General features: G+C 34.0%; 2 protein-coding genes, 1 non-coding gene and 1 pseudogene across 9 annotated transcripts; 1 reads left to right on the top strand and 3 right to left on the bottom strand.

Annotated features, from left to right (window-relative positions):
- Window positions 1-1,518: 1,518 nt before the first annotated feature.
- On the bottom strand, window positions 1,519-1,665 carry LOC114077718 (annotated as a pseudogene).
- Window positions 1,666-2,171: 506 nt separating this feature from the next.
- LOC107023276 (probable NOT transcription complex subunit VIP2) lies at window positions 2,172-13,193 on the top strand. Of its 6 annotated transcripts, none has more exons than XM_015223911.2 (15): window positions 2,172-2,317; window positions 3,793-3,912; window positions 4,500-4,643; window positions 6,572-6,680; window positions 6,754-6,932; window positions 7,537-7,918; window positions 9,846-10,049; window positions 10,139-10,222; window positions 10,848-10,936; window positions 11,045-11,236; window positions 11,746-12,165; window positions 12,252-12,304; window positions 12,386-12,427; window positions 12,614-12,758; window positions 12,847-13,193. In XM_015223911.2, the coding sequence occupies exons 3-15, from the start codon at window positions 4,626-4,628 to the stop codon at window positions 12,904-12,906; spliced, it is 1,977 nt and encodes a 658-aa protein (XP_015079397.1). In that variant the 5' UTR covers window positions 2,172-2,317; window positions 3,793-3,912; window positions 4,500-4,625; the 3' UTR covers window positions 12,907-13,193. The 6 variants fall into 6 exon arrangements, with proteins under 6 accessions (XP_015079397.1, XP_015079401.1, XP_015079400.1 ...); XM_015223915.2 differs by having other exon boundaries at window positions 11,045-11,131; XM_015223914.2 differs by having other exon boundaries at window positions 11,051-11,236.
- On the bottom strand, window positions 6,600-6,680 carry LOC114077695. Its single transcript, XR_003579068.1, has one exon. It is a non-coding gene; the product is annotated as a small nucleolar RNA snoR35 (small nucleolar RNA).
- A 183-nt stretch (window positions 13,194-13,376) lies between the features above and the next one.
- LOC107021541 (ankyrin repeat-containing protein At5g02620) lies at window positions 13,377-16,243 on the bottom strand. 2 transcript variants are annotated; one of them, XM_015222224.2, is made up of 4 exons: window positions 15,943-16,243; window positions 15,080-15,625; window positions 14,568-14,977; window positions 13,377-14,416 (listed from the first exon to the last, which is right to left on the bottom strand). In XM_015222224.2, the coding sequence occupies exons 2-4, from the start codon at window positions 15,396-15,398 to the stop codon at window positions 13,538-13,540; spliced, it is 1,608 nt and encodes a 535-aa protein (XP_015077710.1). In that variant the 5' UTR covers window positions 15,399-15,625; window positions 15,943-16,243; the 3' UTR covers window positions 13,377-13,537. The 2 variants fall into 2 exon arrangements, with proteins under 2 accessions (XP_015077710.1, XP_015077709.1); XM_015222223.2 differs by having other exon boundaries at window positions 15,080-15,713.
- Between the last annotated feature and the right edge of the window lie 4,162 nt (window positions 16,244-20,405).

Genomic DNA, 20,405 nt, shown 5'->3' on the forward strand with positions numbered 1-20,405 from the left:
TTATCCCATAAGATAGCAAGTACCACTTAATTTCCACCTTTCACAAAGTATAAGCCATATCCAACTACGTAATTGGATCATCCAAGCACTACAAAAAAAGGAATTCTCCTTTCAAAACTTTTGTAATATTTAATTTTACTTTCACAAAAGTATTAGTTCTTCAAAAGTCGGTGTGGTTGTGATTTTGTATTCAGGGAAACTCAAACTCGAGACTTCTGATTAAATATGAAAGAGTATTTATCACTCTACCACGACCCTTGTTGGTGTGTACATACCTGTTACCATATAATAACCACTCATATCATATACTATATGTATCACTTTATGGTTGAAAGGAAAAGGAACTCTTGCGGTGGTTATGATGAAGAGAAGAAGTAGTCCAAAAGTAAAGAAGCAAAAAGGGAATAGATCAATGAGAAAAAAGAATAAAGTCTGTGCGATGAAATGAAATTGCTGGAAAATAATGGAGCTTACAAAGCAAGTTCTTAATGTCATAATTATAGGTAAATGTTTGTCTCACTACGTAATTATTACTTAGTGCACGCAATTAATCATCATATATATATAGGGCCAGCCACCCAACATGTTGTGGTAATAACATGTTTAGTTAATTACTCGTATAGTGTCCAAGGAAAATCACATATAGGTATAAAATGTAATTAAAAAGAAAAGACATATCCAATATTTTCATATTTTGATCCATTGATTGATAATAGGGGTACTTTTGAACCAAATTATTGATTAGGGATAATTTCATTCACTTTCAAATAGTTTTAACACCATTTTCTCTTTTCCATAGTTTTTATAAATTTCATGTTTCTCAACAAAAATACAAGTCTACCCCACTCACACTTGTTCTTTATTTATTAGTGTGATTGTTAACTTAATATACAAGAGGTGTGAGTGCAAAAAGTATAATTATGCTTTCATAGAACACCACAATCATATACGTATATACATAATGTAAGTGATAACACTGAATTAGCCATGATTTCAATCTTGCTACCTGTCAACTCATAACTCTTTGTATACACGTCAATCGCATGAGCAATATGCCAATATATATGCTTTAGATTTAATTGAGGATCTTCATATGAAGCTCCATTTATTGCTCGAAAACAATCATACATAGCATCACGACGTTATATTATTATATACAATATATCATGTATATAAGATACATTATCATAAAGAATATGACGGAAGGAGATTTAACATTTAGAAAAGTAAACATAGAAACAAGTCAAGAGAAATTGTACATAGAAGCTTTTAATCTTTGAGCAAACTCTTAAAGATGAACTATATTTGAAATAGTATTTTCTAAATTACTAAAACGTCATTACAGTAATATTAATGTAATGATTCTTATTGTGATATGCTATAATGTAATAACCGATTTGCCAGTGTTGGACCAAACTTACACCAGTGAGAATTGGGTCAAATCCCAGTAACAATCTATGGAATAGAAGCCTAACTAAGTAATGAGCTGGGCCAGGGAAACATTGGACTTAAGAATTAGCCAGTACCGCGCAAACGCAGGCCCCTCTTTCATAAATTATGACGTAGACTCTGTCACTTAGACATACACCCCTCCAAAGTGCAACGGAGGTTACCAACCAAGGTTATGAGCCTTATAGATCATATTAACCACGTCCAGGTAAGTATGGATCAACATTGCACCACCCTTATTGAAGATTATCTATTAGTGATACAAGATATATATCATGTATTCAATGATATATATCGACAAATTAAATAATCAAAATGAAATAGCAAAATAAACAAATGAAATGAGCTTAAATTTTCATATGGATAGTTTACACAACACATCGCCGAATAAGTATTGTAAATTGTATTTTTTTCTCATACTAATATGACGAAACAATACATTTTAAAACTTACATAAAAATTTAAATCATTTAAATCTAAAAAAGAATTTTTAATACATATTTTGAACCAAAGAGAGTATTACAACATTGTTTTTAAAATTTTCCATAAAATAGTTAGTATCCATTTATACTTGAAAAGAAAAACATTGGGCTAAGAGTATTTTAGCACGCGCCAACTGGCGAGGGTAAAATCGGACAAGAAATATTACGTCAATAAGTCCTACGTGTCCCCATCTCAATCGCCAAGTGGTGTGACTTCGGGGCGAACAACAATTGTTTTTGGGCTTTTAGAGTTTCGGCCCTTTTATTCTTCTCTCTTTTTCCTGTTTTTTCCAATCTTTATCGCTCCACTCTCATCAACATCATAGATCACTACACAAATCTTTTTCACAGATCTCTGCTTTTTTTTCGCTATTTTCTCTACTCTGGTAATAGCTCTCTCTTCCGCACCATTTCTTCGCTTCTAGTTTTCTCTCTGTTTATTTTTTGGCTTTTCAATTCATATACAGCTCTCGATTTTCTATGTCGATTTATCGATTAAGGGAAATGTTAGGGTTTGAATTTGCTTGTAATTTGTATCGAATGTTTTTTCTTAATTTTTTTGGCTTCGGCGATATACTTGTTTACTTGAGTGTGGAAGACTGATAATTTTTGTGTTTTTTTAGTTAATGGATGTGTTTCATTGTTTTAATTTAGTTGGAGCAAGTGATTTGAAGCCTTTTCTTTTCACCTATTGTAATTTTATATATCATTGAAGTATCAAACTTATATATATATATATATATTTATTTATGAATAAAGGTTCAACCTTTAATAAAATAGATCGAATAAGGACTGGAAATGTGTTAAAAGCAGTCTAGTGCTCACTGGAGACAATTAAAATGTCTCACTCACACTGCTTTGGATCCCTGTCAAAGTAACAAATTATGTGCATTGGAAAACCCACCTAAATCCTGGAGTTGTATTGCTAGTGCGAAATTTACACCTTCTTTGAGGCTGAACTGAGACCTTGTGATTTTAATTATTGCCTTAGATAGGGTCATAGGGATAAAATCTTCATGGAGTTTCTTCTTTTGGAGCCAAAGAGTAATGCACACAATTAGTTGTGGTTACTCTTGATTTAATGACTTGATCCCGATATTCAGTCTAATTAAAAATGGAAATAGAGTAATTTAGGTAAGTACTGGATGCTCCTGATTGTGTAGTAGGATATGCTATTGTGCTTTGTTGCACAACAGAAAAAGTGTGAATAGTCTGAGAATTTTATTTATATTAGTCTTAGCTTTTTTACATTACTCATAATTCTAGTTGTATGCCATTACCAAAATATACTACATTTCCTTTTATACTTGAGCCAAAAGAGAGGGAAATATTTTTAAAGATGAGAAAAGTCCCACCTTGGTGGTTGATAAGATGGATAGCTTGGAAAATACTCTCTTTGAGCTAGCTTTTGGGGTGTTAGTTAGGATCAAAAATCTAATTTAACACGATATCAAAGCCAAGTTCCATCTCACCCAATGTTGGGGCTCCTAAAATTAAAATTGCGCATGCACCAGTGCTTAGGGCATGAGGTGGGGTGTCGAAGAATGACAATAAGTCCCACACTAGTGGTTGATGAGCTTAGGGCATGAGGTGGGGTACTAAAGAATGACAAAAGTCCCACATTGGTGGTTTAAGATGGGTAGAATCCTTATAAGGCTTGGACATTCCTCCTCCCTTTGAGCTAAACTTTTGTTGTGTGTGTTAGGATCAAGATCTAATTTAACAAAAATCATCATACTCAATGTTTTAAAACTTAATGAGTTGCACCTGTTTAAATGACTTTCCCTTTTGTTTAATTCTCTTTCTCTTTGCTATGAAATTAATGAAATTAAGCTCGTTTTAATTGTGTTTGATTTTTCAGTTTCTCTAGAGTTTTGTTATAAGGACAAACTATTTTTGGGTAGAGATGATGCTCCACAGCCTCCACTGCTCTTAGTCACTGATATGTTCTTCTCTTGTATGAAATGGAAAGATCTTCAAGGTGAAATTGAGCTCTTGTAATCATGTTTGATGTATGGGTTGTTGTAGAGTTTACTATAAGGATGAACTATTTTAGGGCAGAGACGATAGTCCACTGTTCTTTTGTGCCGACGTTTTCTTCCTCTTTTATGGAATGCAAAGATCTAATTGAACATTGAAAAAGAGTTTGAGCTAACCAAAGTTGTGATGGAAATCCAGTAAAATATGTGAGTACATTAGAATCTAAGTTCCACTTTTACTATTTATTGTAAATTAAGAATAATACGTGACCATTTTTTATTACACCTATATGAAATCGGCCAAACCTGTTTTGACCGTAACAGCTAGTTACAGTTTTTGACCTGCATTTCATATGGGTGGTTAGGACTTGTAACTGCCCATTTCTTTCTTACAAGAATATAGGTGGGTTAGATCTACTCGTTTTCAGCCTGCCCGCTACACTAGTTTGCACCGTATGTTCTATAATTTGCATGTTTAAGAGTATGTATTTATGTGCTTAGTGGATTTCTCATTCTCTTCTTTCGATAATGTTGATTGTAAAGACTATAGTATCTATTGACTTCCTATTTTATTCACATTGCCTTACAGATAATTGATAATTATACATTGGAAAGGCTTCAAAAATTATTCTCCCAAAACCTTTCTCAAGAAAAGCAAAAGGAAGCTTCTGTACGACAGGGAAAATATTCTGCATGACCTCTTGACATTTCTACAATGTCAGGGTTACTCAATGTATTCATCTTTCTATCCAGAGTTTATTGTATTTTGATACTTGTGTACCGTTCGTGTATTTGTTGCTTTTTCAGTTAGGTTCTTTTTATCTCCTTCCTCTTTCTGGAACAACATATTACCTATGTCTATCTGCCTTATCTCTGGAGTGTTCAAAATTATTTTTGTCTCATTGTGAGGGTCAAGATTTTATTCGTGATATTGTTATTTTTCTTGTTAAGATTTTATCTGTGATGCAAATTTTATTTAGATTTTTAGTTGGTTAACTTGCACTCTATGCTCGTTACTTACGTATTTTTAATGTGCTAGATTATTCTTTTTTTACAAAACAAATATATGATGCTTCAATCTTACACTAGTTGAGGTTATACTTTAAAAGTTAATCTTGTATTTATGTCTAGCAATTGATCAAAATTGTATCTCGGTATCTCTTGATCTCACTATTCATTGGGAATTTTTTAATACATTTAACCTAGTCCAAGTTTTTATCCCTTCTCTCTTGATTGTGTTAACTTATATTTAAGGTCTTACCTATGGCTTCGCTAAATAACCATATGAGCTACTTTACCTTCTAAAAGAAAACATATTATGTTATTTAGATAACCGTGATGTCCGAACCAGCATGTGCTTACCTCAATTAATTCCACGGGATACCTGTCACCTCCCTCTAGCAATGAGTACCAAGTAACTTTGTCTAATAAGGCTGGGACAAATGAGAAGGAATCATCTTGCTTTTTTTGTTTCTATTGGGATTTTAACCTAGGACCTCATGGTTCTCAGTCCACTTCATTGACCACACTCTTGGGCGCAACCATTTTAGCTTCTTTGATAACTCTCTTATGTTCTTTAAAGTATTCTTTTATAGTTCTGCTTTTACAGTTCTTTGTATCTCTTCATTTTACCACCAAGATTTTTATGGTATGATCCAGCCTTTACACATCTAGAATTTCGCTTGTTACCTCCTCAATGCAAATTGTCATTTCCTTCCAATGGATCAGCTTTTTGTCACATATTCACTCCTCCAATAGTCTGTCCGAAGATGCTAGTTTTTGTTTTTTAGTGTCCACTATTGAACTTTTGGTTGCATGCAATTCTTTTCCTTTTTCTTTCTCGCTCACTATTTCTCTTAATATCCAGGTATTCTAGGTCATGTTGGGTGGCTCGGGCTTCTTTTGTGATAATCAATGCAGCCTTTACATTGAGCATGTCTTTTCTTCTGATAAGAGCGAAATTTTATTTGTAGTTACCTCACTATTAAATGTTCTCACATTTACCTTATCACAAAAATAAATGTTATCATGCGAGAATGTGATTTCCTCTCGTTACACGAGGTGTTAACTAAAACTAATTTACTAGGTGATGCAAACTCTGGAGTAGTATTTCTTTTATTCTAGCATGATAATCATATTCTAATATGCTCGGCTGGATCTGTCACTATATCTACCCATATGTCTATTTAGGTCTCCCCCTCCCCAACCCAACCCAATAAAAACATAAGTAAGGTATGCGTACAACCCACCCTCCCCATATTTCACTTGTGCGACCACACTGGGTATGTTGTCGTAAGTAATGTTGTTCCAATGTCTTTGGTTAAAGTACTATATACAATCAAAGGCAAACTCAGATGGCTCATGTTTCCGAATATGTTGCCTACCACTACACGAAGCCAAACATGTTGCGCCAGTGCATTTCTGAGAACTCCAAATCTATTAGATTTGGTCAAAATTTGCATTTTTAAGCACATGCTTGCATAATGGAACACTAGAGTCATGGAACACTTATTCTATTCATGATTACTTTCGTTTTGACTGATGAATTAGATGTTCTTGTTCACTTCAGTTTTACATGAATTCTTGATGCATGAATGAGTATTGCTTACTTCTTTAATATTTAGTGGTCCACACTCAATATTTTTTCCAATTTGATTGTAGTCATCTCTGAACGGGTCAGCTTCAAATCTTCCTGACAACTCTGGTCGCTCATTTCCTTCATCTTTCTCTCCTCAATCGGGTGCAGCCTCCCCTCTTTATCATCACTCTGGTGAGTTGTTTTCTGTATTGTCATTACTTTCTAATTTTTGTAGCAAATGTACTAGAAAGCTTCTTCCTCACAGGAAATATTCAGGGCCTTCATAATGTTCATGGAAGTTTCAGTGTTCCTAACATGCCGGGTACACTTGGTTCAAGAAACACAGCAATAAATAATGTCCCTTCAAGTGGAGTCCAACAATCTGGGAATAGCCTCTCTGGTGGTCGTTTTGCATCAAATAATATTCCGGTAGCCCTTTCACAGGTTTGTGTATTTCTGTTTTGTTATTGTTTAGGAGATTACCTAAATAATGGGAAAAATAATAATGTCGCTTTTAAGTTGGGTCCACAATCAGGTAATAGCCTCTCTGGTGGTCATTTTGCATCAAATAATATTGTGGTAGCGCTTTCACGGGTTTGTGTATTTCTGTTTTTTTAGTAGATTACCTAAATAAATTAAAATAACAAGATGAGTCCCTCTAAGACGGTTATTTTGATAATTTCTTGGTTTGGTCTCTCTCCTACACTTGGTGAATACATAGTTTGAGATAGTGGAGAGGAAATGCTTTTTGAATAATTTCTTGGTTTGGTCTGTCTCCTATACTTGGTGAAAACATAGTTTGGGATGGTGGAGCAAATGCTTTTTTGAAAAAATGGGAAAGAAGATTTGATTTTGGATTTGAAGATTTTAAAAAAGCTCCTCAGAGACATACTACTAGCATTGTTTAACCCATTTCAAGCATCAGTTAGAATTAGTTTCCGAACTTTTCCTGTATCTGTTATTTTTCCTGTCTTCTTTTTGTCTATTCGCACACATATTTACAAACTCCAGGACACAACCATCATTGGGTTGTCTATCTCTGTTGCAGATATCCCAGGGAAGTTCTCATGGTCATTCTGGCATGACAAGTAGAGGTGGTATGAGTGTTGTTGGTAACCAGGGATATAGTAGTAACAATAATGGTGTTGGGGGTTCTATTCCTGGGATTCTTCCAACCTCTGCAGCAATCGGTAATCGAAGTTCTGTTCAAGGCCTTGGGATGTCCACAATTTTGGGAAATGCAGGTCCAAGGATGTCAAATTCAGTTGGAAATATAGTCGGTGGAGGCAACATTGGGAGAAACATCAGCTCTGGTGCAGGATTGTCTGTGCCTGGCCTTGGTTCCCGGTTAAATTTGACTGCGAACACTGGTTCTGGAAATTTAAATGTTCAAGGATCTAATAGGCTAATGGGTGGTGTTCTGCAGCAAGGTAAATTAACCTGGATTGTTGGTAGTTTCTCTTCTTCTAGTTTTACTAGTTCCCTTCATCGTGCTGTCTGTTCTCGGTTTTAATATCCAAAGCTTTCTCTGACATAATTTTCATACTTGACAGAGGTGTATTAGTTTCTTTTTTTTCATGGATGCGGATATATACACTTATTTAATAATCTTCTTTGCATATCCTCTTTTGATCTGTTTCTTAAAATATATTAACTCAAACTTTTATGTAGCTTTAAGTTGAAAAAATAAGGGATATTCTTTGCTGGTTGGTTGGTTGGTATAGATTGAAGTTTTTCGACACGATAAGTCTGCTATTCCCTTTTCTAGACGGGGGTCAAATACAAATCGTGTCACTTAGCTTTGAGTTTGTGGTACATAGCCTTCTTGGCCTTTCAAAATGTACACATAACTATCTCATTATGAACTAAAGTGAAAGTGTTTGTAGTTCATTCCACCTTACGAGAGTGGAATTGGTTCTAACCTTACCCTTCAATCTTCATGAAAAAACACAAGAATCAAACAGTCTCTTTCTCCTCTTGAAGATTCAAAACTCACCTCATTTCTACAAATTTCTGAACATCCGAATCTCTAGTTTCATCTGTCTCAAATTTGTGAGGCTAGACTTATCTTTGGGAATACGATGCTCTGTTCATCTCCCTTGTGACCATTCCCAGCCGCATCTTCATTGTTTGCTATACAAGTGTTCAGTTAATTTCATTGCGCAACTTCATATCATGTGCTTATTAGAAATGAACAAACTAATTGAAGAGCAGTGAATGATAGTATATGTACGAGAAGGACCCCCATCTACAGCATCCTGCATTTGCAATCCATCGTATAATTGTATGTCATTGCTTGTAACTTGGAAGTAACAAACTTCTCTGAAATCGACTGATGGCTTCTCCTTCAGACTAGTACTCGAATGAAGAATTTGAGTTGCTTGATTGGCTTTCACCAAAGCCTGGTGTCCTAACTATTATGGGAATTTTTCTTCTTTATGTCTTTCCAATGCTTCGAAGAGTGTGGAATGAGGATTCACATACAAAGCAAATGCATTTCTTTATACATTATGTATATAATTAATTTATATGTAATGTATAAAAATGTATAATAGGGTTTATATACTTCTATACGACATGTTATACAAATTTTAAAACTGAAAGATTAAAAAAAATTGAAGAGGGTTCAATTGTTTTCAAAAAATAAAAACTGAAGAGCGCAAAATGGAATTTGCTGATGAAAGTCAATGTAAACATATGTTGGCTATTTTAGATGTAAACATTTATTGGGCTATACTCGTTGCAAACTGTTTGTACATATGGCTAAGTATCCCTTAAAGAACTGGACAAAAATCCATATTCAATTGCAAGTTTACAGAGGTTGGGTGATTTATCTGCCACTAACTTAATCTTGAGGGGAATAGTCCTATTTAACCTTTTTTAGTCTTTTTCTTATAGCCCTAAAAAGAGTAGTTACAAGTAAATCTGAATTTTCATTAATCTAGTTTTTAATTTTTATCATTTCTACTTCGTTCTTCATTGACTTTCTTCTAAATCAATTGGCCGTTTGAGCCTTCTGTTGGTCTAGTTCTCCTCATTTGCTGAGCTCGTTATCCTCACCATACACCTCAAGTTGAAAACCTTTCTAGGACTCCAACAATGTTTATGAGATGTAGTATCATTTGATTCTGTTTATTTCGAGTATGTTAATACAATTTGATGTAACTTACTTCTATCGTTTGATTCTATTTAATTTGAGCATGTTAATACACTTAATAAACTTACTTTTAGCTTCTTTGCCATTAATTCTGCATAAAGTTGGTATTTGTAGATTTTAAGGTGATTTAGGCACCTATGTTATATGTTGTGTGGTAAGGTCAATCCGTCTTCTGTGCTAATGGTACCATCTGTATTCAGCCTCTCCGATGTCTATGTTTGGTAATTCATATCCTTCTGGCGGTGGTCCACTATCTCAGAACCATGTTCAAGTGGTTGGCAACCTTAATTCCATGGGAATGTTGAATGACGTGAATTCAAATGATGGATCTCCATTTGATATCAATGATTTCCCTCAGCTAAGCAGCCGTCCTAGCTCTGCTGGAGGGCCTCAAGGACCATTAGGTAATCAAAATGCTTTTCCTTCCTGTTATTCTGTGGAAGTGATTTTATTTAATCATTCATTCAGAATACTGAGGAAGGAATGATCTCAGGTTCATTGCGAAAACAAATGGCTCAACAAAATCAAGAATTCAGCATTCAAAATGAAGATTTTCCTGCCTTGCCAGGATTTAAAGGTGATTATGCATGTACAATGTTCTTCTCATGCTTTCTTAGGTCAGTTAATTAACCACTCCTCCAATGAAACTCTGGTGCGGCAATGTGTTCTGTTGGGTCAGAAAAGAAAAGGTCTGCGGAGGGAAGTAGAGGAATATGAATCATTTCCCTGTTTAGGAAACATCTTAGGGGAACTGAAAGTACAAGTTTGCATACCTCTCTCTGAGTTTTTCCATTTATTTCGTTTAATTTTTTCACCGCAAAGGAGTCTGATTTTATTTTTATGGCAAAAGGATCTGATTTTTTTAAACTTAGCCTTATTGGATACGCATTCTCAATTCCTAGTATGTGGTTGGTGCTGTACCCCACAAGCTAAACTTGCTTTCTAGTCCTGGATTTTATCTGGGAGGTAGCTCTTTTTTTTCTCCTGGGAGGGCTTGGAATTATGGTTAGGGCATGCTTATGGGTTTTATTCTTTAGTTTTGTTTCCAGGTCTGAGTTCGTCTGTTTTTTTTTCCCCCTTTCTTTTATGTATGGCTAGAGAGCAGACAAAGGGAAAGAAAAAGGGAACACATAAGATGATTCCCAGTTGCTTTTGCATGTTATATGAGTCTACTAAATTGAATTGCTCTCATGTTTGCTTAGGTGGAAATGCTGATTATCCTATGGATCTGCACCAGAAAGAACAACTTCATGATAATACTATTTCTATGATGCAGCAGCAGCACTTCTCTGTAAATACAAATTTCTGAAATGCTGGATTATTATTTTAATATTGTGATAACTGATTAATAGTGAATGTTTTAGCCTCATGACACTGCCCCTATCTCTCATTATCTAAGGCACAGATGGGCAGATCTGGTGGTTTTAACTTGGGAGGGACGTACTCATCGCTTCGCTCACAGCAGCAGCAGCAACATGCCTCATCGGTGAGTAATAGTGGTCTCTCTTTTTCAAATGTAAACAACCAGGATCCACTACATTTACATGGTTCAGATGTCTTCCCGTCATCACACTCCAGTTATCACCAACAGGTGCATTGCCTTGTACATTTTTTTGCTATTATTTGTTTTATTTTGCTCTGTTTGTTTCTTTTTATATTTGGGTTTGTGTGGATTGGGGTACGGATGTGATATATGGGTCACATTCACTTTGCATAAACAGTTGATTGAGGCCCCCATTTGCTGGCGACTTCCTAATAAAATTTTGAAGATATGTCTCCCCTTCCTCTGTTTCTATTTAACTAGTTCTTGTTTGGGTTGAGTTGGGGTATACATTACTTGCTGAGTGCTTGTGGACATTGGCTGATTCCAAAAAAAGTAATTTGAAATGTTAACTTTCTAAAAAAAAGTATTTTACCAGAAGAGCCATTTGCTTTTGAAGCATCTGAGTTGAGTTATGACATGGAAAGCTAACAGTTTCTGTTAGTATTATGGTGAAGACGCTTTTTCCATGCATAATTTGTAGTGGCTACAAGGTCCGTATTCATACAGCTTAAGGTGATACTTTGCTTCTTTTTTTTTTTTCACTCTATTTGATTCAGTCTGGTGGACCTCCTGGTATTGGGTTACGGCCTCTTAATTCTTCAAATACTGTTTCTGGTATTGGCTCATACGATCAGCTTATCCAGCAGTATCAGCAACAGACTCAATCTCAATATCGCCTGCCACATATGTCTGCTATAGGCCAGCCATACAGGGATCAGGGTATGAAATCCATGCAGGCTCAAACCGCTCCTGACCCTTTTGGTATGCTTGGCTTGCTAAGTGTCATAAGAATGAGTGATCCGGATCTGACTTCTCTTGCACTTGGAATCGATCTTACAACTCTTGGATTGAACTTGAACTCTGCTGAAAATTTACACAAAACGTTTGGTTCCCCGTGGTCTGATGAGCCTGCCAAGGGTGATCCAGAATTTACGGTACCACAATGTTATTATGCCAAGCAACCACCTCCTCTAAATGTGAGTGAGCTCTATATTCGTGTATATCTTTTTATCTGTTTTACATTTTTCTTTTAAATCTTCTGATATGTTTCGAATTGCTGCAGCAAGCGTACTTTTCCAAGCTTCAGTTAGACACTTTGTTTTACATTTTCTACAGGCGAGTCTCTCTCTCATAAGAAGTCTAGTTCTTGGCAATAAAATTTGAATGTAGAAATAACTCGATCTATTTTCTTTGCAGCATGCCGAAGGATGAAGCACAATTATATGCTGCTAATGAATTGTATGTCCTTTCTTTTGTGCGAAAATTTGATTTTATATGGAGCTCGTTCATTCTACTGTAGCTCCTGATAGCAATCTAGCTTGCTATTGCTTCTTGGGATACCACATACTACATAATTGACCTATTTGACTTGCTTTTATTCTTTGTTGAATCTATTTGTTAACATTTTCACATCATTTCATACAGGTATAACCGGGGCTGGTTTTACCACAGAGAACATCGATTGTGGTTTATGAGGGTTGCCAACTTGGAGCCTCTTGTCAAGACCAACGCCTATGAGAGAGGATCTTATATTTGTTTTGATCCAAACACATGGGAGACAATTCGCAAGGTATGTATTTCATTTTACCTTTTTTGATCTATGTTAATTGGAGGAATTCGGGTTCTAATTTTCTGATTTCTCCGCAATTCCTATGCAGGATAATTTCGTACTCCACTATGAAATGTTGGAAAAAAGACCTGTTCTACCTCAGCACTAACGAGATTATATTCAGTTTACAGTGTACATTTTTCAGAGTCCTTGTAGGAGTCAGCTAGTTCTCACCTGTAGTGTTCAGCTCTATTGGGCTTTTTGGCAGCCAGCCGTTGTTACTGTATTGTTTCTCAATTATTAATTTACCCCTTGTATTTTAAGATGCTGCAAGTCGAAATGGAAAAAAATAGGTTCAATACAGTTCTCGCATTTTCCCCCGTCAGCTTAACTTTTGCTTATTGGAATAACATTTTTGGGATAATTTTATAGAAATATAAGTGACTTCTTGTGAAAGCTTTTACCGTCTTATAGCCTGTTTTGCTAAAGCTTTTGGAAAGGCAGAAGTGTTTTTTCCCCCTAAGGTGCTTCTTCTAGGAAGTTGGGGTGTTTACACCAAATCAAACAATTTAATCTGAAGTATTAGAAATTGAAGTGGTCATGTTTTCATGGTTAAGTGAAAAAATGAGGTGAAACGTGTATTACAAACCATGGTAAGGTGAAGTTTAATATAGTAGGAAGTGAATTCAAGAGTATGCACATGATGGTGAAAGCCAATGATCTATTACACCACAAGACAAAAAGAAGAAAAACAATTTGGTGTAGGATTTACAGAGTTGCTATTTATTTTTTCCAAAATTTTATATAGCATACATTTTGTTGTTTTTATTGTTTAGAACATCTGAATCAGAGAGTACTGATGCTGACCAGGACAAGGACCTGCTGGCCAGAGAGTTCTTTCGAATGTTCCTCTTGTTCGATGACTCTATTCGATGCATAATGACCCAATAACACATAGTCCCTAGTGTAGTAACTAATATAGCTGTTCCTATAATAGTCACTACAATAGCCAGCCACTTCTCATTTTTGCCAACCACAACATAAGACAGAGCCAAGAATGCCACTGAAATTAGCACACATGCTAACCACATTAGCTTGTTTATGATTGCCATCATTTGCTTCTTTGCTTTGCTTTCGATTACCACGATTGATGTCTGAACCACCACAACTGCCAGAGAGATAAAAAGGGCAAAGGAGTCGAAGACAAGGAATATCAGGAATGAGGGACTTGGTGCTATATTTGCTTCTCCAAGGGAATGACCTGGTGGGACATCTTCTGGATACTCAATGTATTGGCCTGGAACAGAGAAAATTGCTGCAAAGGCAACTGTGGCGATGAGTACAGCTACAACTGTGGTAGAATTGATGGCGTTGTTAAGGCCTTCAGCGTGCATTTTATCTAGGCGTTTGGCAATGCCATGTATCCGTTTTCTTGTCTGTCGTGTATGTTCCATTTGATAGTGTACTTCGTGTTTTATGTCACTAACTGTTTGTTTCAACTGTCTTGCTGGATTTGTAGTCTGAGGCTTGATGGCTCGGGCGCTTTGTACACCAGCTTCCTGTAGGATGACTGCAATATTTGCCTGTCCCATTTTCTCTGCAGTGTCAAGAGCTGTTTCCTTTGATCTATTGACAGCTTTGGTATCCGTCTCCTTCTGCCCAAGTAGAAACTTAACAATCTGCATATGTCAAAGCAAACAGTTAGTGACAGGTAACTTATTATAGCAGGTAACCTGCCTTATTTTTCGACTTGATAGTGTGGAAGAACTTTTCAAATTCCAAGACACTAAACATCAAGAAAACCTACATACATGCAAGTAAACAGCATACCTGAGCCCTTCCTTTCCGCGATGCAATATGCAATGCTGTATTGCCCTTCGTGTCAACGATATTTATCAACTTAGCATCTGCTCTAATCAGCTCCTCCACAACTTCAAGGTTTTGTCCTTTGACAGCCATGTGAAGTGCAGTTTGCCCCTTTTTATCCGTCCGGCTTGCCATCCTTGCCTCCTTATTCAACAGCGCCTTCACTACTTCCACATGACCATTTCTTGCAGCAGAATGAAGGGCTGTTTTTCCATTACTTTTAGCAATAGTGGCCAAACTACTCTCTGCCTCCAATAAATAATTCACCATATGAATATGCCCTTGGTTTGCTGCACTATGCAAAGCTGTTGTATTTGCAACATCAACAGTCATTGAGAGCTCGGGATGTACCATCATTAGTACCTTCACCACATCTGCAACATTAGCAAACGAAAAAATTCATCGAAATTCCTCTAGAAAACTAGATTTGGAGAATAGAGAATCATAATCAAGAGGTTATACTACCATCAACATACCCAAATCCCCTTGTTTAGCAGCAATATGCAACGCATCAAATCCGTTCCTTGCTTTGATTCCAGCAGCAACTAGATCATAGTACTTAATCATCTCCTTGACTAAATCACCATAACCATATTCTGCTGCAACATATAAAGAAGTCTCTCCAGCTGAATTTTGCTTTACCAACAGCTCTGTCAATTCTTTCTCCCCCGTGTTATCGATAATCCGTTTTATTTCAACAAGATTTCCAGCTCTAGCCAATCTATGCAAGACACTGTCTTCACGTTTCCCCGTCAGTTGTTTCTTCATCCTTTTAGGGGGCATGGATGCCTCCATCCTATTCAATTCCTCAAAAAAAATCCACCCTTTGGCCTTATGCTAATCCTTAACCAAAATCCTCTTCTTCTTTCCCTCAAAAACCCAAATCAGCAACAACATTTTTCAACACCAGAAAACCAAAAAGAGTAACTTTTTTTTACCTTATACTACTGGATTCTTCAAAAAGACATAAACTTGAACTTCATTTTCACCTCCCACTTCAGGTCTTAGTAGAGATCAATGCCCTGCTAACAACAAATGACTTCAATTCCTTCATTCGAATATTTCATATAGATAGCTTTTTCAAGAAAGTCAGTCAAATGGTGTCTATACCTGAAAACATCCATACAAGAAATTCAACATTTTCACAGTAGCGATGAGAAGAAGAGGAAAAGCATGGATTCGTCGAAAAAAAATAATCTTTAACTATGTTTTTTTCTATACAAAGAACATCATCCATATGTTTTGCACTATAAAGCTAGATAATTAGTCCTATTGTATTAGGCCTTCCTGTTCAATAAAGATTGCCACTTAGATAAAGCAAAAAGACAGTAAAATTTACCTTGATATGAATAAAACCTCCATGTTTTTGCTCTAATTTGTCATTAAATATCCAAGAAGCCACTAGTGTATATATATGTGATGAAAACAATCTGTTTACTGGTTTTTTAAAGATGGAAGAAAAGCTTTAAAGTTCTTCTGGGGCTGATATAAATTTGAACAAGTTGAGAAAAAAGGTAAAAGAAGGTTAAGAGAAGGGGAACACTAAAGGCACATGTATGCAAATGCAACACACAAACTTGTGAGATACACATGTACATGTAAATATATGGTCAATTACCAGACAGAGCTCTTAAACACACACAAAAAAAAAAAAAAAGAAGCAGAAAGATTCCACTTTTGTAAAGTTGGTTATAATGAAATATGATGGGGATGGTTTGAATTTTGTATATTGACTATTGATAAGCCTCAAAACTAAAAATGTGTTTATTGACGTGGATTCCCTTATTTATTAGATATTAGTCCCTTCGCGTCAAAATAAGTATCATTTTAATTAAAAAAATTATCTCAAAATAAGCTTTATCTTAGAAATTCAAGACAATTTAATAGAGTGTGTTTTTCGAACTATACTCTTATATTTCATGATCTTAATAGAGTATAATTTTCTACATTACATATCCCCTTTATTTAGAACTTCATTAACTAGTTATTTTTACATGAATGCTTGTGTAAGTATGATCTATAATGAACATTGATAATGGATATGACAAGTTCCAAAATTTGATCTCTGAAAAGAGAAAATCGTGGTAGGAAGCATTTTCTCCTTTAATAAGCGTTATATTTCGTGCAAATCTGAATTAATGTTACGTTACAAGTATCGATACAAAAATGTTGTATAATGTGCAGCCTTGGTGATTCCCAAAAAAAAAAAACTAGAAAAACATGAGTTCTTTTAATATTTTTTTATCTTATCTTATTTACAGATATTAATCTTTGACAAAAAAGAATCATTTTTTTCGATATTTTTAATAACGGTTAAAATATTAGAACTTCTTCGTGAGGGTAATGCAAGGTTATGAGCTTCATTAAATTTTTCTCCCAAATAATTCAGTTAATGGTATCCACTATTTAATAATACGATTTTCATCATCCTAATTATGTCCAAAAGCATATAATTGGATGCTTGTTTATTCATTTATTCTAAAATGTTTATTTCTTTATCTAATAGACGTCATGCAGAGAAACATCCTAAATTATGTTTATCAACCTAACGTATCCATCTTTAAATCTCATTAATTTGTTTATTATCAACTAGTTTTATTCGAAAAGTCTTAAAGATTTTTTTTTTAAAAAAAGGACATAAGATATAAAAGTATTACTAATATTGGAGGATTACTTAATTGCTCATCAAGCAGCTAGTAGAGTGAAGAAAGGATTTATATGAATGGTGAAATCAACACATAATAATGAAAATATTTTGTTTTGCTTAGTGATGAAGGCTAATTATAGTGGGATGCAAAAAAATAGGAATATACCCCACAGAATCAAACTTTAAAGTAAATATGCATGTGGGCATTCTGTAATCCACCCCTTTTCATTTTTCAATTACAACAAAAGTGATTCATCCCATCACCTAAATACATTATTCATTAAATGAAATTAAAAAGATTTCTTATATCTATAATTTCAGATTTATTAGCATAAATGAAATCTCCTTTACATCATCTAGAAACCCATCTAGGAGAACACTGTATTAGGAACCGCTTAAAGCTTAAATTTTACACCAAAGTCATATTCATTATTTTTCAGCTTTAGCTGCGCGGATTTTGCATTTTTTTAATATCACATTCGTATCGAATTCTTCAAAAATATATTATTTTTGACAAAATTTAACATACACCCTTTGAAATTTTTTAAAATCGGAGCAATATTATTTTTCAGAGAACTAAAATTTTCGGTAAAAGAATTTCTTATTTACGTATTGTAATTTTTGAGCGAAAGAGAATTTATGTAGCAAGGGAGTAAAATGTATCCTTACAAGTTACACCCACAAGGTTAGTAATTATTTTATATTATTTTTAATAGTGACGTCGACATAAAGCCTATATACATTTTTAAAAAAAAATAATAATAATAATGAGGAGGAGGATGAGCATATTTTTTTTTGCATAAGTAACATGATTAACACAGCAATTAGAATAAATCACCCGACAATTACTGAAAACCTAAGAATAAAACAATAGATGATTATAAGCGTCCGATTCCTCATTATCCTAAACAAACATATATAGTACAACAAAATTAAGGAATTAATAAAAAAGAGGTATAGTTTTATTTCGTTCTAATCAAACGGCCAAAACTAACAAGTAACAACCATGACCAATATAATTAATTATAACAAATCGATATACCAGACAAATAATTTTAGAATCTGAATATTTAATTATATGTTTACAAATTACAATAATATTAACATGTAATGTTATTGTGCGTAGCTGCTGATTCAGATATTAGATGCTCATTGACCTTGTGCATCGTATAAACAACAAATATGTCCAACAAAAAAAACTACAACATAAGACATTCAATAAAACAAACATGTAAAAAGTATAAAAACAAAGTAAGGATCCTCTTGAGTCGTTTCGATCCACTAACGCCTTATTTTCCTATATATAATAAAATAAATATGTAAAAAGTATAAAAACAAAATAAGGATCTTCTTGAATCGTTTCGATCCACTAACACCTTATCTTCCTATTTATTTTTGAACTAATCTATCTAATTGTCCAACTCCAGGCCCAAGCAAACTACAAGCTCCTGATGATAAACTTGGAATACAGACCCAGAATGGTCCTGTCATGGGCTGAGCCCAATTGAGATGCCATACTTCTATTCATGAAGTGTTGAATTGAAAAGATTGTTTGTAATGCACCATCAAAATACTTAATATTCTCATAAAATTGTGGAGTAATAGTACTGTAAAAGTAAAATTATCATCCAAAAAAATCATATAATTCATCTTATTCTATTAGGTTGAGATGTCATTTAATGATTGTAGTGTCAAATAATCGGTTTGATTGATTTAGAACAAATAAAAATAAGTAGAACTAACAAAAGTTACTTGAGCTAAAGTTGACGGAGTCAAACAAAATTTTTTTAGAAATATTTTTACAAAGTTTCTTAGACCATCTCCAATCCACCTCTATTTTACTCTCCATTCTCTATATTTGGAGAATTACTATTCACACTCTCCATTTCACTTTTTCATTATTTCTATTACTTTTTTATTAACATATTATTTTATATATAATTTCATTAATTAAATATCTAATATTCATAATTCTTTTTTAGATGTAATATAATATTTTTAAAAATGTTTTTTAATATATACTACTTTAATTTCAATTTAATAGTATTTTAATTTTTTTCTAATTTTCATTTTAAATAATACAAAAAATTAAAATGGCAACATGAAAAAATTTAATTAAAAAATACAATACATGATATGATAATTTAAATACTACAAGATAACAATACAATATATAACATAATAATTTAAATACAAGACAACAATACAATACATAACATAATAATTTAAAGACAAGATAAAATACAATACATAGCATAATAATTAATTGATCACAATAATAATTTAGTAATCTGGTAGTTCATTTCCAGATCTAGCACTATTCGAAAAAAAATTAGGATATGATTTCGAAAATTGTTGCGATTGTGGTTGTGATTGCAGTTGTGACTGCGATTGTGATTGTTGATTTATTTTTTCAAATGTTCGTTGTTGTTCTCGTTGCATGTAATCACGAACATTTGGATCACTAATAGTTTCTCAATGCACCAATTCAAGATGTCGTAAAATGCTCCAACTCCAACTATAGAAGTGCTGGTAGATGAAAATCTCCGGTTTGAATAATTTTTAGCTAAATATAACAAAAAATTAAAGATAAAATGAATTATAGAGCATTTATGGGAGCAACGTAATGATTTTAAAAATTGAGTGTTTATTGAAATTGTATGTCACTTTTATTTGAATTTACCCCCTAATTTATGGATCCATTTGAATTGCATATCAACATAATTTTCATATGGATTGAATTTAGCAAATATATACATCATTAACTGCTGGAACTTGAACAGATTGGACGAATCATATTTTCAGACATTAATACTGACAATCCTAAATAATTGGTTAAATAAATGAAATAGAGTAACAATCAGTTTTTGTCTCTGATAATTGTCCCAACTCATAGTTGTTATTGCGATAGAATTATCATCAATAAATATTAGAAAAACTGAATCTTTAAGGTTCGTAATGTTAATTTGGCGTATATACTTATCCACTTGTACTAGGCCCATTCAGTTGCTTGAACAACAACCCCTTACGTTCAACCTTATCAATAACTAATTATTGAGGAAGTCAATTGAATTTGTAGTAAAGTTTCAACTTTCAATCCAAGGTGAAAAGTCGATACAAAATTTACTTGATGGGGACGGACATAAAGCCAAATG

The sequence above is a fragment of the Solanum pennellii genome, chromosome 6 (assembly GCF_001406875.1).
Source record: "Solanum pennellii chromosome 6, SPENNV200".
NCBI classification, from domain to species: domain Eukaryota; kingdom Viridiplantae; phylum Streptophyta; class Magnoliopsida; order Solanales; family Solanaceae; genus Solanum; species Solanum pennellii.